General features: G+C 35.4%; 1 protein-coding gene across 5 annotated transcripts; it reads right to left on the bottom strand.

The window, feature by feature from the left end:
• Positions 1-296: 296 nt before the first annotated feature.
• Positions 297-24903, bottom strand: mctp2b (multiple C2 domains, transmembrane 2b). 5 transcript variants are annotated; one of them, XM_084405198.1, is made up of 22 exons: positions 24763-24903; positions 17956-18474; positions 16690-16752; positions 15279-15399; positions 10617-10759; positions 10445-10521; positions 10244-10364; positions 8813-8980; positions 8565-8695; positions 7137-7317; positions 6888-6981; positions 6692-6794; positions 6210-6312; positions 5986-6087; positions 4929-5003; positions 4713-4832; positions 3595-3708; positions 3288-3329; positions 3061-3170; positions 2639-2748; positions 2408-2505; positions 297-1320 (listed from the first exon to the last, which is right to left on the bottom strand). In XM_084405198.1, exons 2-22 carry the CDS (start codon positions 18388-18390, stop codon positions 1252-1254), a joined length of 2580 nt encoding a protein of 859 aa, XP_084261324.1. In that variant the 5' UTR covers positions 18391-18474; positions 24763-24903; the 3' UTR covers positions 297-1251. The 5 variants fall into 5 exon arrangements, with proteins under 5 accessions (XP_084261324.1, XP_084261323.1, XP_084261325.1 ...); XM_084405197.1 differs by having other exon boundaries at positions 17956-18463; positions 24763-24838; XM_084405199.1 differs by lacking the exon at positions 16690-16752 and having other exon boundaries at positions 24763-24892.
• Positions 24904-26098: the final 1195 nt, after the last annotated feature.

Raw genomic sequence — 26098 nt, forward strand, 5'->3', positions numbered from 1 at the left:
GTTGAATTATCCATCAAAGCTTCTCTTGAGTAGAAAGGGGTGCGGGTGCACCCCTGATATTCTGCTTTTTCAGTAGCGCAAAAGATGAACTGCATGGTAGAAGGAAAACACTGCCACTATGTGGCTGAATATTCTCTAACAACCATTGTGTAAGGAATTCGGGGGTTATATTGCTTTATCCACATTCTTACTTACAGCTCTGCATTTATTTAATTAATTTAGCATTTATTGTGCTTATATTCTGTAATATAAGATCTATAAAAACTCATGAGAAGTAGCCTACACACCAAGCCATCTGTGTTTGAGTATAGTAAATGTTTACTGTTAAATGATTATACAAAATGGAAATTTAGTCAATATAGAAGGTAGTATAAAAGAGTACCAAAATAATTGTTCGACAACATCTGTGATATACCGCACATAATCCACCTGAGCGGAAGAAAAGACTGGAAAATACAAATACAAGTGTACTTACAGGCTTTCTTTTTATGAACAATTACTGTACCACTTGAGATCCAAACCAACACCTAGAACCTTATATTGCACTAAAATATTTTTTTAAGAGAGTGTAGTTAAAAATCTGTGAAAGTTTGTCAAAGGCACTTTCAATGTACTCATTTTCAAGTGAGTTTTTCCATGCAATAATTAAGATTAAAAATACATTAAAACAATGTGTTTACATAATAAAAACAAGTTCAAAAGAACTAAACTACATGGAAAATGTTGTTACAATATAAGTTACAGTTCTCTGTTTATGTACATTCAACAAAAAATGTGGCTCATATAGAATGAGACTTTACAAATTCCTTAAAACATATTTTACAAGTCTGATAAGACAAAAAAAGAAAATGAATAAAGAAATATAAAATAGCAAATCAAAGCATTACATTGTATTGCACTTATACTGTTCATGATGTGTCATTCAGGCATTGCATCTATAGATGCATATTTAAGGCCCAATGTGGTGTATTCTATACTTTTACCATTCGGTTGATCAAGTTACATTTTTTCATCACTCAATGCAACAGAGCTGCTGCTGTATAGAGTGTTAATATGTGTCTGTGTCATTAACCAAGGTGCTTCAGCACGACCCAGCAGTAAAGACCGGACCATCTGATGGGGATGATTTCAGTTCACTCGAATAAAATAAGCACAAAGTTCAAATCATTCCCTGGCCGTCGTGTCCTAGCACCTTTCAAAGGTTCTTCACACAGAATGTTCTCAGGAGCCCAGCGTTTCCTACAATAGTGTCTACGGTGATGTTCTCTTTCTCTTAACCGGACTGTGAAGATTACAGCTGCTCAGTTCGGTGTACTGCGCCTGAATGAAGAAGAAGAAGAATTTAAGATTCGAGAAGCTTCCAGACAAATGAGCAAACTGAGAAAAGGCAGAGAAATATAGTCATCTAAGAAATAATTAAAAAATGTAAAAGATCATTGCGACTTTTTCTCTCATAATTGTGTTTATATCACAATTGTGACTTTGTAACTCGTAACTGCGTGTTTATATCTTAATTCTGAGGGGGAAAAAATACAGAAATGCAAGTAAATATCTCACATTTCTGAAATTGTTTCCCTCACAATTGTGAGTTTGTCTCAATTCTGAGAAAAAAAAAGAACAGAATTATGAGTTATAAACTTGAAATTGTAAGAAATAAAGATGTAAACTCGAAATTCTGACTTTTTTTAAAATCGCAGTTGTCGAGTTTCTCTCACAATTCTGACTATTTCTACCAATTGCAAGTTTTTATCTCACAATTGTGAGAAAAAAGACAATTGTGAGAAAAAAAATATATAAATTAGAAAGATATATATATATATATATAGATATATATATATATAGATATATATATATAATTATATATATACACTATAAAAGTGACTTTTTAATTGCACTTGCGATTTTGTCTCACAATTCTGACTTTTTTATGCAATTGTGTTTCTATCTCTCAACTCTGAGAAAAAGTTAGAATTGTGAGTTATAAACTCAGAAGTTTGAGAAATAAAGTCAGAATTGAAAGTCACAATTCTGACTTGGTAATCACAAATGGGATTTTTTTTTCTTTGAGTCGCAATTTACTTTTTTTTTTTATTCAGTGGCGGAAACAAGACTCTTTGCCAGTCTAAATTAAGAGAAGTTTGTTTATTATGGTGTTAAATTGTAGGATGGGTTACATGAATGGTCATGGTCATGGTCATAAAAAAAAATAAAAAAAAACTTTTTAGATGTTAAACTTTAGAGGAAAACCTTGCCAGGAGCTTTCAATTATATTGACATATACCTTCAAGACATTGTATTGATAAATGGACATCAATGATCTTATCCATACAGAAAACACCACATTACAATAAAAAAAGCAGAAAAGTTTACAGTCCTTATTTTTTTTAGTACATTCTGTGGTAATTACCATTTGGACATCTGAAGGCACTCTGGAGAGGAAATCCATCACCTCATTGTTTTCAATGGCATAAGGATTGCGCAGTTTCTTTGTGAATTTATGTATACCTAAAAAAAATGAACAATGCTTCACAGTCACGTCACAGTCTAAAGAACTTCTGTATTTGAGTTCAATGGTTTTACTGATTTGAAAAAATAAAAAACATTCCATTGATAGACAGTAACACAGCTGTAATCTTACCCCATAATAAAATAATGTAGCGTACTGGAATAAAGTAAGTGATTACTGTGGCCATAAGGAGAACCACGAAGGCCAAATTAGACAAGAACGGCACTGACCAGTTGAATGTACTGAGGAGAAGAAAAAAAGAGACATTTTGCAGTTTTACAAAGAATATTTGAACTATTTTGCCACTCTTTTGATGCCATCAAAAATAATAATTTCATTATATTCATTCATGACAAGCTTCTGGGTAACTGGAAATGAGCTAGTTTTCTAAATAAATGAAAATATATCCATGGATTCTTTTGAATATTTATGTAATGCAGCCTTAATGAACATAAGAGACTTCTTTCAAAAACCATTCAAAATAAAATCTAACTGACCCCAAACATTGAGAACAAGAATAATGCTGTATGTGAGAGCAGACACAAAACACATACTTCTTTATTCTTTCACCAAAGCATGCTATCTCCTCCAGAAGATTCTGGACTGTAATGACAATCTCTTGAACCATGTGAATTTTCTCCATTAAACCTTTTCTCTCAGATTCCTGCAAGAAGACACATTTGAAATCTAAACAAAAGACTTACTGTAGGACACTAAATGCCATGCTTATTCACTGGAATCAATGAATGTAAGGAAATGTGTGAATTGGAAAGAATGATACCTTTTCATCTTCATCTTCCTCTTCATTTAACTCTATGGTGTCCTGCAAGAGAAAGGCCTTATTTTTAATCATTTTAAAATGAAAGTTAACAAGGTCTTCAGAGAATGCTTTTAAATTTGATCAGATGACAATACATATCGGAGGAAGTCAAACTGTGCTCATTCATGTCAGCCTGTCACGTTTACAGTCATTTTCAAACCACTAAAACAAATGCTAAACTAAATTCCCAGCTGAGACGGTCAGAGACAACACAAGCTGGTTGTCTGGAGTCTCACTAAACTGTGCAATTAAGCCAAAAATCACCCACTAGGTCTCTGTTGACTCTCTCAGAAGCGATCTGGAGATAGTTCCATATGATGAGAAGGACCATGAACATGGGCAGCATGTAGAAATCCCAGTACCACACTGTAAGAACAAAGAGCTGCAGGAGAACACAGAAGATTTAGGTTTCATGAAGACTGAAACTAATCAAGGGTCACATATTCATCATGTATTTACATAATCCCAAGGATATTTCACCCAAAAGTGAAAATTCTGTCATAATTTACTCACCCTCGTGTCGTTCCAAACCTGTATGAGTTTCTTTCTTCTGTTGAACACATAAGAAGGTATTTTAAAGAATGTGTTGGTAATTAAATACTTGACGGCAGCCATTGACTTCCATAGTAGGAAACAAATACGAATGGCCACGGTCAACTGTCTGGTTAACAACATTCTTTAAAAGATCTTCTTTTGTGAGCAGCAGAAGAAAGAAACTCATACAGGTTTGGAACAACATGAGGGTGAGTCAATGATGACAATTTTCATTTTTGGGTGAACTATCCCTGAAGTTATACGATTAATTACATTCTATAGACTATAAGTAATGTTGCACATGCATGTCAACTAACTCTGTCAACAAAGAGTAATAGAAGACTGTTAGGGTCAGTAGAATAAGTGGATATGTACTTGCACAGTTACTTATAGTCAGTATAATGTCTGTTGTGAAGCATTAAAATAAAGCGTTAGCAGATATTAAGCAGACGGTTTACAAATACTCTAATGAGAGTTATTTGACATGTAGTTGCAGTGTTACTTATAGCCAACAGAATGTCTAAAGGGGACCATAAAAATTAAGTGTTACCCAAAATGTTTCACTACATAACAGAAAAGTACAAAAAAGCACTTGGATTTGACTGGATATGGTACCGTGGCACTACCATTGTATTCTTTGAAATACATTTTACCAATACTATCCAAATACCAGAGTATATGAATATAATGAAACCATGGTACTGAATTAGTACCATCTGGAACCATAAGTCTTAACTGTAATTCTGCTGCTATAAAAAAGTAACTCAGCATTTATATGATTTATTACTACATCATACAGCACAAAAACAACAAAAATGAATAATGAAGAGATTGACGAAAAAAGTGTCTCACCATAAATGCTATGATGCTCCTCTGCACGCTTTCCCACTGGAAACAGCTTTTGATGAACTGGTTGACGAGGCACACTGCACGATAAAGGTTCCTCACGCGAACAACATTCCTGGAAAGAACCTGTTGATATAACAATTCCCAGCTCATATTTTTCATAAAGATAGGCTATTGAAAACTTCAGAAGACTTTTCTGTGTGAATGTTACCCAACTCATACCTTCTTAGAAAACTTGACATTGTCCTCAAGAAACTTCTGTTCTCTAGGCGTGAAGGTCCTAATGCTCGCTTTGACCTGGTCAAGACATTGAACAAACAAATATCGAATATTTTAAATATCGAAGCATATGAAATTTAGGTAAGATGCTTTATTGTCACTGTACACAATACAAATCTAGAGTGGAAACACTCAGAGAGAGAAATAAAGAATTAAAAGTACAGTATATAGAAAGAAGTACACACACACACACACACACACACACACACACACACACACACACACAATACATACATATCTACAACATGATGCATAAATACAGTATATTGCCTAACATTTATTAATAAAATGATAACTTAGAAGTATGTATTACACATAGAATATGTATACTGCACATTTATATTGCACATCAGTCTTTGGTTGGCGGAGTGAAGTACTAAGAAAGATTATATTGAACTATTAAAGGTAGGGTAGGATTCTTTTTTAATAAACACTGTTTGTTATACTGGTTGAAACTCTCTTCACATCCTGATAGCAATTATTAATAGAAGTAGTCTAGAAAAAAGAAAGTACATTCAACCCCTTCAAGTCCCTGTCAACATATGTATTTCTATACCTCCAACAGACGTCAGTCACTGAGCGCCACACACAAACAGCAACCGCCTTTTACAGTTCCTCCTGAACCAAAACAACAAGCTTATGCTGCGTTCACGCAATACAATACCCGTAATTATGAGATGGCAAACCGTGGCGTCAACACTATCAATGCCTAAATTATTCTGCAGCAGTCATGTGGTACAAGTAAGAGCTCTGTAAGTTGTTTATGTTCATTATTATTGTAATGTTATGTGCTTTGAGACATGAGGTAATTTAATGCTGTCTCTCATTACACCTTGGAAACACGTACATGTTTTTGAAGGAGGCGTGGCTTTGGAGACGCTCTGAAGGGAAGGTGGGATCTTATGCTTTCAAAGCTAGCTTGCTATTGCCAGCCTCTCCAGAATTGCCAACCCTACCTTTAAAAGGCATAATCTCTCTGTTGTCATCTGTCAAGACTCACAGAATTGTAGATGACTTCCAGCTCCAGTACTATGGCTCCTTTAGATAGTCCTCCTAAGTTCTCTTTCCTCAGAGGACAAACAACCTGCTGACTGTTACGTATCTGTTGCAATAAGAAACATTAAACCACATTCAAACATATTAATATATCAATTCTAATAAATTAAGATGTTTTGCACACCATTGCTTTCAATGTAAAGAAGAATGTCAATATTCTGCACTTACTGAAAGTAAAGGAAGGACCACCTTCCCCAGGAAATCTGGGGCTTTGTCGCCATCCTCATCAAACACAGTCACTTCCAGAACTTCATGAATGTCTTTTACTGGGCTGATCATAAAGAGAAATTGAATAAATCTCACTATTATTTTGATATACCTGTAAATTTAGAGTTGACATTGACCGGTCAAAAGTTTGTGGTCTATAAGATTTTTTTCAGATAAGTCTCATATGCTCACCCACACTGCATGCATTTGATAAAAAAATACAATATTGTGAAATGTTATTTCAATTTGAAATAACTGTCTTCTAATTGAATATATTCAAATTTATTTGAAATATAAAAGTTCTGTAACATTATAAATGTATTTCATTTCTATTCAATTTAATGCATCCTTGCAGAATAAAAGTATTATTTAAAAAAAAAAATCTTACTGACCCTAAAGTTTTGAATGGTGGTGTACTTTAATAAAGTTATAGTGATACTAACAAAGTGAAGACTTTATTCCACTCAGGGTTGAGGGTTTTGTATATGGTGTGGGTCTGCAGCCGGTTGTTTCCCAATTCCAGGACACAAAATGGGTCACTCTTTCCTAAAAATATACAGAAGGTCCAATGAATGTGGTTGTTGACATGCTCTCAACCAAAAAAGGCTCTTTGTGTAATCAACAAATAATAAATAATACCATTCAGATCAGCAGCCATGAGGTCAGTGGCCTTAATCACTTTAACCTGAAGAAAACCAACATCTCTTATATCCTTCAGAGAGTTCTTGAAACTCTGCCAAGACGAAAAAGAAAAAAAAAAGAAGATTTTTAAGGGAGATCAGGATTATTTGTTATATACATAAAAACAAACAAAAAAACATAGTATGCAGTATACACTGTGTACTATGCATAAAGAAGTACTGCGGTAAAGAGGGCGGTTTAACATACGTATTTAACCAGCATATTGTCCCTCTCATGAGGCTCTTCCAGTGGAGGGGCGACGAGATCCGTGATGGATGCTCCAGTGCAGGGAGTGGGACAGACGAGGAACACCAGCTTGCCCGAGTCAAGCTCACTTGTAAACAATGTGGACTGATTCAAGGGCAGCCCGGACAAGTTGATCTCACACCTGCAATTTGCACACAGACACAAAAGGCCTTAAACACAAAACCAGTCTTTACATCTTTACAAGGAGGAATTTCATTCCCTAAGAAAGTCTTTTGAGTTTAATGTTCTGTGACTAATTCAAGTTAAGCTCGATCGACAGCATTTGTGGCATAAATTTCAAACTTGTTTCGGTTTTTCATTTTGTTTTTAATTGAAAAAAAAATATATATATATATATAAATATATATATATATATTATATGATTACAAATGTAAACAGGTTCATGCATTCCAAAGGTTTATAAGCAAAAATGTATTTGTATTTTTGCTAAACCACTTCGATTAATTATGAAGAATATTATTTGAAATTATTTGAGCTGTAAAATTCAACATGTTTTTGTGGCTACTTTTATAAGTGTTCCCTACCGTTGAAAAGTTTGGGTTTGTAAGATTTTTAATGTTCTCGAAAGAAGTCTCTTCTGCTCACCAAGGCTGCATTTATTTGATAAAAAAATACAGCAAAAACAGTAATATTATGAACTATTAGTGCAATCTAAAAGCAACTGTTTTCTATGTAAATATATATTTAAAAATGTAATTTATTCCTGTGATTGCAAAGCTGAAATTTCAGCATTATTCCTCCAGTCTTCAGTGTCACATGATCTTTCAGAAATCATTCTAATATGCTGATTTGCTGCTCAGGAAACATTTCTTATTATGATCAATGTTGAAAACAGTGGAAATCTTGATATATTTTTCTCCCCAGGATTCTTTAAATAGAAAAGTTAAAAGAACAATGATCATTTAAAATATAAATTGTCACAACGTTAAAGTCTTAACTGTCACTCCTGATCAATTTAATGCATCCTTGCTGAATATATGTAAACATTTTAGAACAGTAATGTATGTATATAACTACTAGTTAAGTATTTACAATAGTTATATTTTAACGTAAAAAATGTCCTTGAATCCTTGCAATGTGCATCATCTGGTTTCATATAGTCATGGCAGGAGTTGAAATATTGGACACTGTATTACTTTGGACAGACAAGGTTTTACAGGAATTCTATAAAACTAGTCACATGCCACAATGTATAAAGTCTTGAGGATAAACTTTACAAAGAGTATGTATTTGAACACTTATTTATTTGCCCATTGGTTCCACTTCCAGTGCCTTACTATAAACTGTGAAAATACAAGATTACTTTCAGATGTAATTGATATTATGCCAACTTCAGTCAAAAGAGCTTAGTTTATTTCTTGAACTCACTGTCCGTAACATTCTTCGTTTTTCCGTCCCTCTTTTCCCACCACTTCAATCTCTAGAATACTGGACCCGTTAGGGAACTGGTTGAAGTCAAACTTTTCTCTCCACAGTGTGTTGACCTTCTTCACTTGATTCTGTGAAAATGAAAGCAAGCTTGAAGCCTAATTCTTGCTAATCCTTTTTTAAATTTGAATGTTTATATGAAGTTAAGGAGTTTGTAACAGGTCATACAGATGTTCCCCAGTAAGTACCTTGCTTTTGTATTTCTGATCTCCCAGTTTGAAGCGAACAAACACTTCGCCATGTCCATCCAGAGGTAAGTTCCGCCCCTCCACCAGAGTGATGGTAAAGATGCCGGTCCAGAGTTGACTCTTCTTCATAGACTCTGTGAGACGTCTGTTATGCTCGACTGTACTTCCCTGAGGATCAATAAAAATATTGGGATGTGATATTGAGATCTCTTATGCAAAGTTTCTGGATATTATTAATCGCAGTGGCTCTGAACTAGTGGGATGCAAGGAAAAATAATTCTACTGTAAATGCAAATGATAAAATGCATGATATAGTTAATCACGCTAAATAAATAGACTTATTAACTTTGTTGATGACATCAAAGGGCATGCAGTGTGCACCCGATCAAACTCTACAGTATTTCTATCACTTGGTAAAAGCAAGTCAAGTTAGGCTGATGTCAGCATGGTCAAGTTGTGCGGCATGGCCTCATTCTCAAAAACCATGAAAAATAATACACAAGATATAACCCAGACTAAAATCATTACAAATTACAGTGCTATGCATAAGTTTAGACACCCACGCTAAAGTTTACTAAAAAGTGGAATAAAAAAATCATCTTTTGGAAATTGAACAATGCCTTAATTAAAAAAATTAGGAAAAATACAACCTTTAAGGACACCAATTTTCTTTGTGAATGAATAATGTATCGTAAATAAATACATGTTCTTCCTTAAAATACAGGGTGCATAAGTTTGGACACCCCTATGTTAAATTCCCATAGAGGCAGGCAGATTTTTATTTTTAAAGGCCAGTTACTTCATGGATCCAGGATACTATGCATCCTGATAAAGTTCCCTTGGCCTTTGGAATTAAAATAGCCCCACATCATCACATAGCCTTCACCATACCTAGAGATTGGCATGGAGTACTTTCCATAAGATCATCTCTCAATGCAAATCAAACCAGCTATTAGGCTAACTGAAATAAAACCATGCCAATCTCTAGGTATAGTGAAGGCTATGTGATGATGTGGGGCTATTTTAATTCCAAAGGCCAAGGGAACTTTATCAGGATGCATAGTATCCTAAAAAAATTATTAAAAAAAATACTTAAAAATAAAAATCTGCCTGCCTCTATGGGAATTTAACACTTTGCATGCACATTAACAAACAGACATCATCGTTTGTGGAACAATTTGCTTCGAATATATTATTACAGGAAGTATTTGAATAAATCCATGAGAGAGCGCTGATACGACCACTCAAGAATCAAGATACGATTAGTAACAGATTAGAGGCAATTTAAAACTAAACCTTCTCACCGTAGGGCTCCTTTTTTTTCTCTGGACCAATCTCTTCATAACAGAAACAAATAACGTGAACACAAACGTTTAGTTAGTGGAGTGAGTTAGTAATTAGCTTGCCTAAGCAGCTCCTTAAATCCATTACCTTGGCTAAACGTTTTTTGGTTTTGCCGTTCCTCACAGATAAAGTGATATCGATGACTATGACACCCATATCGTCCTCCAGGCTGTTGGGGTCGTCCAGTGGAAGCACCATCTCGCTGGTCCTGTAGAACAGACAGAACAAAAGCATCAGAAACCACACTCTTGGTTTGACCTTGAACACAAACATTTCAGATTGACCTACTTTTCAAGTTCTAGTGTATTCAGCACAACACCGTGGGACCCCATGAAGTCATCCGATGTCAGATCTCGATCGTAAACCTGAATAATCGATGGATGGGACTGCTTAATGTACCTATACAGTATGTGTATGTGAAAGTTAATGGATTTATGCCACAGCAAAAGTAAACAAGTACCTTGATGAAGAGTTTCTGGTCCAGGTTGCGGATCGGGAAGGAGAAGGACTCGTTCCAGACAGGGTTGAGATTCTTATACACCACTTTACTTTTGTACAAGGTCTTCCCATCCAGTTTGAATTTCACATATGGATCACTTGTGCCTATGGAGACAGAAGTTTTTTGTTTTTTTATTGACCACCTGAAATTTCTGAGCTATAGTCCTTACACGTGTTAAAGCTCAGTGGCCTGTGTTTTTCTTAATATAAATTACAATTTCGGTTAAATGTATTTTTTATTTAAAAATAAACTAAAATGCAGTTCCTACAGACAATGACTTGAATACATGTCTATACATGTCTACTATGATGACATTTTCATTTCATGATTCATTTTCTGAATGAAAATTTGGAGTATAAATAAAAATAATTTGCCAAATTAATTTAATTAGACTTTTTTTTTTTTTACAGTTACTTTGTCTTTTATTTATTTATTTGGAGATTTGCTTTAACATATCACTAATATTTTAACAAGTTTTGTTAATCAAACAGTGCACAACCAACATGCAGGCCATTGCTACATAATAACAAAACCATAAAACAGGAAATAACATTACAGAGTTACCCCTGTAGACCCTCGTGATATGGTAATGTCAAATTAAGTAATATGTCCTTTTATGGGACAATTAGTTAGGTCAGGTTAGTTGGGTTTTTTTCTTCATATGCATGATTAAGAAATGCATACAAAAATGTGTCTTACCAAATTTTTTGAAAACCTTTCTAAAAATAGGATGCATACACCTGTGTATTCAGTGTGTAAAGAAATGTGATATTGCATTTTACTTGATGGTTACTTGACATTCGTTAGCATTGACATTAAATCAAAATCTGTCAAAAATCTATGAAACCAAATATGACAAACTTGTAACATGTGTATCTGCCAACTCAGACATAGTAATTTGTCAGTGACATAAATATGTGGCCTTAGTGTTTCCTCAAGGTGATTTGAAAAGACTTTAGGGAAGGTACAATACAAATATTTTTCTCAACCTTTTAATGGAATCTGAAAACTTCATGCAAATGCACTCCCAATTGTTTTCCCTTCAATCAGATGACGTGCAGTGCATTCAGTTAGTTTAGTCATGTGTGCGGGTTTGCTTCTGAGTCTGACAAGGATGTGGTTAATACTTAAGTGCAACATCAGTGCATGACGCAAAACCAGCCCGCTTCCGTGAAGACTATCATTTTGAAAGAGAAAACTACCTCTGGTAGGGTCAGCTGCTATAAAAATTATGGATAAAAAAAAAATGGGCTTCAATAAGTTAAAAAAAAATACTAAGCACTCTGCCTAGCTGCCTGATACCCTGGTGCACCAGTAGAGGGCATCATTTAGTATGTCTGAGCAAGACCGGTCCACAGTTGCTCCATTATTTACCCTCTTCATCAAAGTCAGCTTTAAAGTTCCTGGTCTTATTGTGGAAAAGTAATTGTTTAAAATACTTGTATTTAGCAGACACATTACAATGATCAATAGTGACAGTAAAGATCAATTCTTTTTTAATTTTCTATTCATCAAAGAATCCTGAAAAATATTAAGCGAATTTTCAACATAGGTAATAATAAGAAATGTTTCTTGAGCACCAAATCAGCATATTAGAATGATTTCTGAAAGATCATGTGACACTGAAGAATGATGGTGAAAATTCAGATTTGCCTTCACAGGAATAAAGTACACTAATATTAAAGTAGAAAACAGTTATTTTAGAATGTAATAATATTTCACAATATTACTGTTTTTAGAGTATTTTTATTCAAATAAATGCAGCCTTGGTGAGCATGAGACTTCTTTCAAAACATTAACTACCGCAAAACAAACATTTGAACGGTAGTGTGTATTTGAAATGTCCTGTTTGATGAATATTCTGTACAGAAGTAAAATGTGTCGTAATCAGCAATTCATGTTGACTTTAAAACAACAATATGATATCATCAACAATAAGTGCATGTGTGCAAACACTGACTATAATATGCAAATACTGACTGTAAAACCTCAAGGTGCTCTATTGTATAAAAAGACACTGTACTACTGTAAGAAAACCGCCAATAAACAAACGGTGGGAAAAGGTCAGTAACAATATCCTAATCTTTCTAACAGTGTTTTCCTAAACTCTGGTAAAGGAGGAACAATTAAGATCGGTTTTACATTCTTGAGAAAACACGGCAACAGGATAGCTCTGAAAAAGCTTAACAGGCCTACGACCACAAATCATGAAATTAAAGCAAAATACACAGACTGGTAAACGGGAAAAGAGCTTGATCAATGAGCCACGTATCAATGCAGAAGCAATAAACAGCAGTAAATAAAAGGAAGTGTGCCAGTGCATATCCTAGTTCCCACTTGTCTGTCTGTTTTTACATGTCTTAAATGAGTGTCTCGTGTGCCAGTAAAGTCAATAGTCACTTTAAAGGTGTGCCTTTCAGGTGTGGCTGCAGACAGGTTTGAATGTGCTGTGAGGAATGTTGTCTGATGTATGAAAGCAATGCATGCGGTCAAAAATATCATGTACATAGTCCTGTGCAGATGGGAGTGGAATGGACCGATCCACAGAGCACCACAACACTCCTGTAGAAAATCACACATGTTGGGGGAGGAAAGAGAGAGTGAAAGCGGGACTGTAGAAAGAGAGATGGCTGAGACAGAGTTTTCCTTTATTTACCTATACGGTGGCGGCCCGCCATGGTCTAATCTGTGCTGCCACGGTTTCATAATAACCCCAAAATATCCAAAAACGTAATAATAATAATATAAAAGGTCTATAACATTGTTTTGCACCATTGTTTTGGCAAAGTATCTGTCAAACGAACTAAAATTGAAAGTGCGATATGGCTTTGTGCCCTTACCAAATTGCAAAAGACTGCTATTTGATTAAATAAGCATATTGTCTGTTTGCGCTGTGTGTGTGTGTGTGTGTGTTGCACAGTGGCTGACTGGCACATTTACAAAAAAATTGCTCAGTTATTGGCTCATTCAATTCATTGTTTGTGTATGTGTGAGTGACTGTTTTTTATTTGACCAAACAAAAACAACAAAAACGCACCATGTGTGTGTTCATGTGGCAAACTTAGAAAAAAGTAGCCAAAAAAACGCTAAGCTTAACGAAATTTTGCCCACATTTGTCCCCAAGGATAATTTAGAGATGTCCAAAATTGTCTTACCCCCTCACCACAGTCTCACAAAATTCTCTGGGAAACACTAGCTGAGATATTACTGAAGAGGAATAGGTCAGAGGAATATCGTTTGGAAAAAGAAGGGTTACAGCTTTCCAGCACTGGTGAGACGTTAGATAGTGGGACGGCCTGAAAACGCACGCTGTTTGTTGTCGTTGATTCTGCTCGATAAGTTAGTCGCATTGGTTTTTGCTATACTTCACAGAACCAAAATATGCTGTTGTGTGCTGCTGCTGCTGCTGTTGAATCACAGCTGATTGTGACACTCGTCTGATGCACCAGCATAAGCTATGTTCACACTGTCAGTCCAAATCCGATTGGAATCTGATCTACATTGTTGACTGTCCACAGCATCGCAACTATTCAGATCCGATTTGTTTGTCCCGTGGGCCGTGGTGCTCTTTCGTTTTCCGGAATATCAGCATTGGTTTCTATGGCAATGGTTGGTAGGCATACACCAAAATCGACAACAACAGCAACGTGGAGGGGTTTGCAATACAGATGTCTTATTATACAACATGACAGTATGTATCCGCCGTGTTCAACATGTCTCCATTATATTGTAATTTTATGCTTGACTGGTACTGCGCAACAACACAACCTTGTTTCTGCAGCGACTTTCGGCATGTTTTCTATAACCAGGTCAGACATATTTACCTTTTACGTGAGAAAGTGATATAAATCATATGAAATCCGATTAGAGCGGTCAGACTGAAAAGGATTTCCAATTTCCATTAATGCGATTTAAATGGGATTTCAAAGAACATACATCTCAAAGTGCATTTGTATAAATCGCATTTCATGTGATTTTTTTTTGCCGTTCACACTTGCTAAATATGATCAGATTCCAATTGGATATGCACAAAAATCAGATTCGGACTGACAGTGTTAACAAGGCTTTAGCTGAGTTGCATAGCGTGTTCGCTATTTTGGGGGCGGGGCAATTAAAGGAGGGAAGTGTTTGTTTGGGTGTCGATTTCAAATATCAAGTGTTGCTCAGAAAATGCTTAATGCGCCTTTAAATGTCAGGAGTGTCATTTCTATGTCATCACTAGCACTCAAGGGAATTGCAAAAATAATGATTTGAAAATAATGAGTTTCTAACCCCTGTCTGTTCAGACAAATACAGTAAGTAAATTCTCTGCAAAACGGCTTATTAGAAACAGTGCTGCCACTGGTTACGTCAGAAGTAGACATGTCAGACCACTCAAACAAACAGAGCAATGTTTTGAAAGCTTATTTACATTTGTCTCTATACAAACTCCGGAAGGAAGAAGCATTTTAATGACAATGCCACCTTAACGCATCTACACTACAATCCCATAATGCTGGGCTTCGATACCTCCCACTTAACAAATAAGCACCAATATAAAAAAACACTGATTGTTATTGAAATGTAGGATGTGTGTAGTGCTTCAGGGTGTGTTGTGTTTATACACAGATATTTGACACTCACCGCAGCGGTCTCTAATGACCAGTCCACGTCCCTCCTTTAGGCATAGAGTGAGCAGGTATGTTCTCTGAGTTTGCCTCTGATGCTCACTAACTCCAGCTGTCTCTGTCCTCATGTCCAGAATCTGATTGAAAAATAAAAAAATTCTAAAATAAATGAGAGAACCTTTTACAGCAAGCTTTCATATGGGTCATTCGAACGCTATACTCCATCTGGATAGTGACATGACATTTCAAACAGTGACAGCAGTGTGACATGTTATAATTAAAACTATTTTAAGCAAAAAAATGTTGTCATTGCTCTATAAATTGAGTATTTTGACTATTTAGTGAACTGCAAAACCCTAAATGGTCATTAAAAATAGTGAAAGAAATCTAGAAGTGACTCCATTACAAACATAAGCTTTCTTTTTAAATAGTACTTTCAAGCCACGTTATCCCTCTTACTACTACTAATTTTTTTTTTTTTTTTTTTTTTACTGTTTTTCATTATAATCTTTTAAGAAATGTATTATACATTTTTTTTAAATCTCCCATTGACTAGTGCTGATTGCTAATATTTCATAATCTAACAGCTATGAGGTAATATTTGCATATGAATTGAAATTGAGTCATTTCTTACTCTACCGTCCGTTTAAAGGTGTGGGGTGTGCACGATTTTTTTATTGTTTTTGTTGTGCTCATCAGTACTGCATTTAATCAAAAATACAGTAAAAACTGCATATTGTGAAATATTATTAAAATTTGAGCACTTCTATTTTCATAGATTTTAAAAAGTGATTTATTTCTGTGATGCAAAGCTAAATTTTCAGAATCATTCCTCCGGTCTTCAGTGTCACATGATCCAACAGAAATCATTATAATGTGATGATTTGCTGCTCAAAAAACATTTCTTATTATTATCAATGTTGAAAACAGTTGTTAAGAAGAAACAATAAAAAGTTTAGAAGAACAGCATTTATTTGAAATTTAAATCTTTTATACAATTATAAATAACTTTCACTGATCAATATAATCCATTGTTGTTAAATACAAGTATTAATTTATTTTACAAAAAGAAAAATATTACTCACACCAAACTTTTTGAACTGTAGAGTACAATAATTTGCATAGCAAATTTCAATTAATAATCTTTACATTGCAAATTCTCATGACGAAAGAGCACCATCAGCTACCATGGTAAAATGCTATGTTTTATTCAACTTCAACAAGGTGAGGAAGCAAACCTTGAGTCTTCAATGTCAGCTCAGGAAAAGAACACTGTGGTGCACAGTATGGTCCTTTTCATGGGCATTTAAAGTACAATGTCAGCTGCATGAACCCTACTTCATGTCCTTTGATATCATCTAATAGTAGACTAAACAACAAAACACACACACACACACACACACACACACACACACACTAATACTTACACTATTGTGCTCGTTGTCATGTATGGAGTATGTTTCTGAATCATTTCTGTTGTAATGCGGCTTCTGTTTTCCAAACACAACAAACGGAAGAGTGAAATGATCAAAAAAGCCACAAATTCACAAACCACTGGTGTGAATATATTTCCTTTTTTTTTTCCACAGTCCATCTCTTGAAGTCAGCAGTGCTAAAAAGAATTTACTTTGTCGTGCACATATTTCTAAAATAACAGAAGATCATCTGTCTTAATAAGTTTATTAAAAAATCCTTAGCAGTGGAAACTTTTTAATTCCTTAAGTTCTTTGTTGCATGTTTAATGCGGGCATAACTGGCTTAACAGTTATGTTCCCTGGGGCTAAGGAATCTAAAAAAAAGCAGTCAAGGATTCACATTACAAAAGCATCAACACTCGTAAATTAATTTACACTTAATTTAAAAGCTTTTAAGGTTCTTTGACGAGCAAAGCAAAGTGTAGGGTTTTCCTTCTTTACTGAAAATCCCAAGTTCAACTTTTAAGGTCAGGTGATTCAATGTTTAAGGTCTTGCACACTCTCTGAACTACCTTGAAAACTTAGCAGCTGACTCACCCGTAAAAACAAACATTCTCGCATCCTATCCACGAAAGCGGTGCCCATATGAAGCAAACAGTATGATAACTCCACTACAATAAAATAGAAAGATCACCGATGCAAAAGGAAGCAGCCTTACATAACAAACAAAACGTCAACCCCCACCTGACCATTGAAGATCTCCGTTTGTGTGTTTATTTTTGGTGCCGTTCAGTACCGTAAAGGTAGCATGACACTTCCCGGGTGATCATTTGCATTTTAAACAAATGGAGAAGCACCGACCTGCTCTAAATGTGCGTTACCACATTTTAGGGCTACTGTTATTACAAGTTCCTGCAGTAGTAATGACTTGCTCATGTTCAGAGGAACTGCATTTCACAATATAGAGATGCTTGTAGAGAATAATTTTTCAAAATATATAGATGCTTTGGCATGCTGTCAAAATGTTGACAGCATGCCAAAGCAGTGAAAGCTAGGAAAAGCATGCAAATGTTATAGGACATTCCAAAAGAAAAAGTTTTACTATCAGTTTGTAAAAAAAGAAAAGAAAAAAAACCATGAGGAAGTACTAAGTTCACCAAAAGGATCAGATACAAACTGGTTTGTGTAACACAGATGGTGCCCACAAAAATTAGAAACCTTTCTCCCACCCGTGATGATTAACCCAACTGAAAGATCAAGAACGCGGACACACTTTACCTCTGCAAAGCTCTCTGATGAAGGACTCTGTGTGTCCCTCAAGTGCAGCACCTGATCCATCTCATCTGTGGAGTTGGAGATGTTGTGCTCCTCACACGGGGAATCAGTGACTGACTCCTGCGAAGGCCAGTCGTTCGAGTCCACCAGCCCGGTTCCTCCCCCTAAGTTTCGCATACTCATGCTGAGGGCTGTTGCTGGGCTGTTGATGCAGAGGGAGGATGGCCGGACTTCAGCTGGCTGCTGGTGGGAGAGGTTTATTAGGGAGGTAGCCCGACTCCGCTTGAGGAGGTCTGCCACAGAAACGCTCATCTGCTCCTCCAACAAGCTATCGTCCCTGACCCCTGACTTATTGGAGTTTTTGTTGCCAACCCGCGAAGTTCGCAAGAGTTTGGCTTTTCTGCGTAAGGTGCCCATTATAGACTTTTTGTCCTCCATGAGAAGGGCGTAGGAGGGTGTTTAGGTGAATTTCGCAGGTCGGTCGTGAAGGCCTCTCTCTCACACACTAGAGCTGGCTTAGACCTGCAAGGACAATACGAGAAATTAAATGAAACACAAAAAAAGTCACAAACTGTCAATATATTTTCCTAGCATTAGTCCCTCTCATTTGCAGGGTTGGCTTCATGGTAATTATTTGCACACACACATTGGATTTGTCAATGGCATGATGAAAGCAGGCGTTCACACTCGCAGTTTCAGTTTAAAATCAACATGAAATGAAAACGGACCCAATTTACTTTTGTAGCACATGTTCCTGATTTTACAACGGATGAAAAAACACCGTAAAACTGCACCACCCAAGGGCTGTGTTTGATGTATCGTCACATACAAGTATCGATAGCGATGACGTATCGATTCTGCAGCACGTGCACAGCAGTGGACCGCGCTTATTTTCAACATAGCAGCATTCAAACGGAGTGGAAATGTGCTGAAATTAAAGAATAGCATAGAATATATATAGGTTTAACAAGTTTTAATCTGTCCCGCAGATGAGCACAACTGGAGTTGCCTGATAACAAGAGACATAATCCCCTTAATCAGAGCTTCACACTCGTTTTACTTATTTTTCTCTACCTGGCCAAGCACTGGCTTTCTGAAAACACCGGTAAGCTTGCAGTTTAGTGATCTCCAGTTCGATATTCTATTCACAGAAAGTGTAGTACACTTTTATAGTCTGTGCTCAATACTCTGTGGTCATTTACGGCCCCCCTGAGAGAGAGAGAGAGAGAGAGAGAGAGAGAGAGAGAGAGAGAGAGAGAGAGAGAATTTGAATTTTGAAAAAAAGACTTTATTAAATGTTTTCAACAAGTTAACATTTTACATTTACCTTTTATACCACAAAGAAACACAAAACAAAACAAATCACTTTTCTACATTAGTAGAGAAAAAATATTTTTCCATCAATGACAGAGCACAGAGCCTCATTCTTACATCATTTAATTTCAAATGTGATAACATCATCCATGGAACTATAAACATGAAAGTCAGTGAGTATTCTGGATTTAACTGTGGCTAAAAACAGAGTATTAATATCTTGATGTGCACCCATTTCTATCTTGTTGTTTCTAGAGAGAGATAATTAGCTCAGATAATTACCTCAGTCTGTGCGGCGTTTCTCTATTAACAGTGAAGCGGTGAGTTTAATTCCTTAAAAAAAGTGATGTTACCAAATCCTTGCTGAAAAATATAATGTAGCTCTTCAGTGGTGAAGATGTTTTATTGATCGCGTTTGTGGCAGGAATGAAAGTCCCGCCTTTCTGTTAAAAAGAGTCAAATCGTTTTTTGATGGAGGTGTTGCCTGTTGCCTATGAATGCACATTAACCGGGAAATCCAGAAAGAAAAAAACAATGCTAAGAAGCCAAATTTATGATAAAATCATTAATAAATATAACATTTGCACTGACTTTAGGCAGGCAGTTTGATTGTTCATACCAATTTCTTGTACTGTGTGAAAATCATAATGCTGAACATAAAGAAAAAATGGCTCTTGCTTGCTTGTATTAACTGCAGTGAGTTTATGAATGTGCATGATTATGAATTTTTTTTACTTTCACTCATGGAAAATCGTTGTCGAATGACCACAAATAAAGTGCAAAGTCTGTTGTAAACCCTTTTTAAACTGACATGTCAATCTGCTTGTTCATTTATATAACTTGACTTGCTATTCAAGCAAAGGCACAATGCAACATTTTTCAGTTTCCTATACATTTTCATATACTTTTAATACATTTACGTTCAGTCATTTAGCAGACGCTTTTGTCCAAAGAAACTTACAATTTAGGACTAAATTAAGTCATCGTGAAGAGGCAAAAACAATGCAAGAAGTGCTCAAAATACTAAGTTCAGGCATTGCTCAGAGTAGCATAAGCCCAATAAGGAAGGATTAAAAGAAAAGGAAATATATATATGCAGAATCCCTGACAACATTCAAAAGACAACTTAAAAGTGATTTTGTGGCTCTCCGTGAAGAAACGAGTCGTCGCTCGTTGACCGATCGTAGGCTTCTGGTAGGGATGGAGACTAGTAGGAGCGAGTGAAAGTAGGAGGGAGCATTATTTATAATTATAACACCATATATAAAGTAATTATTTGGTAATAGTTATCATTTGGTTTTAATTATTAATAGTCTCACATCCTGTAAAGTTTAGTGTTTACCATTGTTTATAAGTTTGAATACCCATTTCAACAACCCTTTGTCTTCACTAGTTCCCTTTAAATGTCCCTGTGCTGTGACACAGATGAATGTACAAATATTCCGTGTAGCTTCTCAATTCAAACAAGCATACAGGATTTCATTAAATCTGCATGCATAACTAAATATTTGTAGCAAAATGCTGTTTAAAAATACATTTACATGGAGAATATTGTCACACCACAGAACATGTCAACTTAAATATATATAGGGCCTATATAAAAAAATTGCATTTGTTAGAGGCTCAGGGAAGCCTATTCTAAAACAACAGAAAATATATTAATCATCTACAAGTAACCAAACATTCACTGTACCTTCATATTGATTTTTTCCATTCCTTTTTTAGTTGCGGGGGGAAAAAAATCAAAGAACATACAAGTTCGAGACTCCCATCAATCTGCACTGTCTGTGCACGGTTCACAGTGTCAGTGTCAAGGACAGATTTTATTTCATTTGTTTTAAACTGGCCTAACACGTTGTGGCTGTAATTCAAGCTACGAGTTCATTCCTGTGTCTTTGTGTGGATGCATAATTTGACTTTACAGCTACACATCAGGGTTTTTTCACACACCAGTGATAATGAAAAAGAGACAGGTGAGACAGGTGTTTGCTAAGTCAAGCTTCACTATTATTATTGCTCACACGTAGGTTGAATTTTATGAACAAACCTCTGACCCGACTCAAGTAAATATTCAACTTTTTTGATGTCATCTGCATCATGATGTTTTACCTGGCCATCCAGAACACCCTATAACCACGCAATACCATTCCAGGACATGTACAAACACTCGGGAAAGAGACTAGAGAGTATAAATTGTTGAAAAATAATCCTTTAAGCTGCACTTGTCAAAACAGGACATGTGTGTGAGTCATAAAAAAACAGAAAGTGATATCTAGATTTTTGGAGAACAGCAATTTCTGGTCATTTTGTTTGTCATTATTATTATTGTTGTTGTTGTTGTTGTTGTTGTTGACCTTCCTATTAATTTTTTTTAAGATTTCATAGAAATAAATTCTTAATAAAAATAAAATATACGTGTACACTGCAGCTGTTCAAAAGTATGGTGTCAGTAGATTTTATATATATGAAGACCTCCGATGCAAAAGCCTCTAAAAGCCACCTATATCAAAAATGAGATAATAATATTGAGTGAATGCTCTCTGCACATAGATGATTTCACTTCAAACTCACTAAATCCCAGCCTCAGCCCATTCAGAAATGTCGGTACTTAGAGTAGAAACCTATTCATAGGAGCCTGATAAAAAAGCTAATGTTAAAGAAAAATGTTAGACGGACTTAGAGGCTTTTGCATCTGAAGTCTTCATATATATATATATATATATATATATATATATATATATATATATATATATATATATATATATATATATTCGAAGGAATTTAACATTTTTATTTAGCAAGGATGCATTAAATTGATCAAAGTGACAATAAAGACATTAAAAAAATCTATATCAAACAAACGCTGTTCTTTTGAACTTTCTATTAATCAAGGAATCCTGGAAAAAATGTGCTTCAAGCAAAAATGGAAAAGCATATTAAGCAGCACAACTGTTTTCAACATTAATAATAATAATAAATGTTTCTTGCTGCAAATCAGCATCATAGAATGATTTCTGAAGGATCATGTGACACCGAAACCTGGAGTAATGTGATGCTGAAAATTCAGCTTTGCATCACAGAAATAAATTACATTTTGAAATATATTCAAATAGAAAACAGTTATTTTAATTTGCAATAATATTTCACAAAAAATATATTTTTGATCAAATAAATGCAGCCTTGGTGAGCATAAGAGACTTCTTTCAAAAACATAACAACAATATTATAGAGCCTAAACTTTTGAACGGTAGTGTAGGTATGAATTATTATGTCTAAAGGCAAAAGCTGCATAATGCTCTTAAGGGTTTAAATACTGTGAACATGAACTCGAGATTAAAGTTTAAAGCTGCAGGATATCATGCTCACATGCCAAAAAAAAAAACCTCAAACTGTGTCATGGATGCAATTTGCAAATGCATTCAACTCGACAACAAATCTTGACTTGCCTGCCTGGGATCAATCTCAGACATTGTCAGGGACTGGATTACAGCAAATTAAGCATTATGAGGAAATGGCCGGGTAAATAATATCACCGTTAAGGTTGAGTCATACCACAGATACTGTGAAAATCATTTCAAAACTCTCATGCTAAAAAGGTTTAGCTTTAGGTTTAGGTTTAGCTTGCAAGATTTGAGTCTGTTTTGTATGTTATCCTGAATTTTATATTACACAATAGAAGAAACTTTGAGGAACTATTAATACTTTTACTTTTACAATTACTTGAGGAACTATACCTCTAGTAACTACAATATTTTACAATCAAATTTCAGAAAATATCCAATAGCCTATTGCAAAAGTCACCAAATTTCATGAATACTTTCACTTTGCAGTTAATTATCTACCAGAAGCCTACGATCAGTCAATGAGCGATGTCTCGTGGTTCCATCACAGAGAGCCACAACATCACTCTCCAGAACGTTCTCATTCAGAGTTCCATGCTGGTGGAATGATCTCCCGTCACTCATCCGGAATGCAGAATCCCTGACAACATTCAAAAGACAATTGAAAACCCATCTCTTCCGTGAGCAATTAACCTCTTAAAAAAAAAAACAACAAAAAAAAAAAATTCTTTCCTTTTCCTTTAATCCTTCCTTATCGGGCTTATGCTACTCTGCACTTTGTATTTTGAGCACTTCTTGCATTGTTTTTCCCTCTTCACACAATGACTCGCTTAATTTAGTCCTAATTTGTAAGTCGCTTTGGATAAAAGCGTGTGCTAAATGACTAAATGTAAATGTAATTATAGCATAACCTTAACTAAAATCTCTTGGACCAAAAACAACAACAACAACAACAAAAAACGCCACAAAAGAAAAGAAAGTAGCCTAAGGTCTATATGTGTGTAGTATGAATGTAATCCAGACAGACTACATTCGCCATGTAGTCATTATCATGTAATCTACAGTCAGTTGCCTCGCTTCACTGCCATTCACAAATCCTGATCATCCGGGTACTTTTTGCTTACTCTTTTATGAGTACTGTGAACTCGGTCATACTTCTTTTGTCACATGCTGTTTTTTACCTACTTCATAAGTAGGGAAGTACGCGATTTCGGATGTAGCCTCTGACACACCGACATCAACCAAATTGGGCGTGAGATACAACCGCTTACTCAAACTGCATATAATCATTAACTATTAAGTAAACAAAGCTGGCTGTAAAGTTAGGTTTAAGCTAACAATTATGGTGGATCGATCCAAATGGCGTCCACTTGGTTCAATGGACATCACTTCATTCAGTTGTACAGTCAAGCTCCGTCCCAGCTGTACAGTGAGCAACATGGAGCTGTCAGAGGAATGCTTTATGATATGTACAACCCATCTGTATATACACCTGAGTTTGTTTAGTTTCCTCCCAATATGGTTGCCATGTTTATATTTTGGGCCTCATTTTTAGACAATAAAGCGAAAGAAATCTGAATTCAGGCCCAAATCCACAATTGATATCTGTCTGTCTATCCATCTATTTGGTTCTCACACATTTAGACCAATGGATGTCCCTGCATTTTCAGTGAGAAACATGAGAAACCTGTTCCATTGTTATGTAAAAGGAAAGTAACAAGATTTTTTTAACTCACAAAAAGCTGAATGTCACATAGTACAACATTATTTTCTCCTACTGATGACAGCTTAACATGATAAGTACATTGTCCCTCCCACAACTCAAAAAATGTGGAGGATATATTACTGTCTACAAAGTGACAGCACAAAAATGTGCAGAATGCAATTGTTATGAAGCAAACAGATAGCTTAACTGAAGCACATGCATTATACTGAGTCATATCTGTCTGTCACAAGAGTGCTAACAATTAAGGTAGGCTATACAAAAAAAGACATTTCAAGTGTCATAAAATAAATTGAAATCAATCAAATGCATGCAGATTTACTTGTGGGACAGTCCCAACAGGTAGATGGTCCAACATTCAAACATTTCGTTCATTCATTTGAATGTATAAATAATAATTTGAATAAATCACTATATTAGAATTATTCCTACCTGAGTTGCAGCGTTTAATCCATTTCCATTAAACCAAAGATGTTGGGACCAAATCTCATGTGTTCACGGCAGTACTTACTTTCACTAACTTCCGACTCTAGTAAGAGTAACATGACAAGCGGCAACACTCACTGATGAGTCACAGAAATACAAGTGAGTAGAATGGCAATTATCATGCATCAACATGTGCCCGGAAGTTGACCTTAATTGGTCATGATGGCTAGGTCTAAAAAATTAATACGTTAAAATAACTATTAATTGCGTATTTAATTAATATAAACGTTTCTCAGTGTCATTACGCAGTTATACATTAATGCCCGGACCAACTAGCACCAAAGTCCCTTTAAAGTCTTTGCTAGCACGTTGACAGCGTTGTCACGCGAAACCTGTTACTTTTCTCAGCTCTGTCAGGATGGACCAATCAGAGTTGTTTGTGTTCAATGACTTAACTATTGTATAGCGATTGAGAACATGCGTTTTAAGTTTTGAGCCATGTATAAATTTAAAGCAAAGTTGAAACGATTATAATTGTCAGAGTATACATTTCTCAAGAATAGATAAAAATGCTACTGAGATTTGAATGGGTCTCAATGGAGAATTCGCCGTGCTGAGCCACCAAGCGCCCCCTGGAGGAACAAAGACTTATTGTCCCTTTGAAAATAGGTATTTGCCGCTCAACGTGGTCGTTCTTTGGCCCATATAATTCAAGGCTATTGTAATCTGTCACATGGTTCAGATTGTAATCCTTAGAGTGTCTCACAAGAGTCTGGCTGCTGTCAATCTCTTCCAGTTGTGAGATAAGGTTATCATTAACTGGGATATTAACATGACTTTTTGCATGTTTTCTCTATACTGATCATAAAAATCTGTCTCTGTGCTTAAAATCTGCAAACAAAAATTGCCTCAAGTAAGGAATAATGGATATATAAACTTAGTTTAGTTTGTTTTTATGGATTAATTGATAGTACACTAGGTCATCATTATATATTTTCGGGCACTTGGCCTTCAGGTTGATCCAGATGTATCACTTGAATAAGCATATTGTAAGAAGCCTTAGATAAAAGACAAATTAGTTTGACTTAATCTTCTTTGCAACTACTAATGCAATACATCACTGACTGAATGCATATTTATGTATATTAAATGTAACTCAAAGCATTACTGTATACATTCTTGCAGAAATAAATGCACAGGTAGCTCTGATGACAAAAAAAAAAAAAAAAAAAAAAATTCCCTTGACTAAATTTAAAAACCAGTGGAGTTACAGTAGGCTATGTGGTACTTAAAACTGAAAAAAATAACTGTTTAGTGCAAAACAAATGAGAAAACAATTTGA

This window comes from Rutilus rutilus (assembly GCF_951802725.1).
Source record: "Rutilus rutilus genome assembly, chromosome: 3".
In the NCBI taxonomy this organism is placed as follows: Eukaryota; Metazoa; Chordata; class Actinopteri; order Cypriniformes; family Leuciscidae; genus Rutilus; species Rutilus rutilus.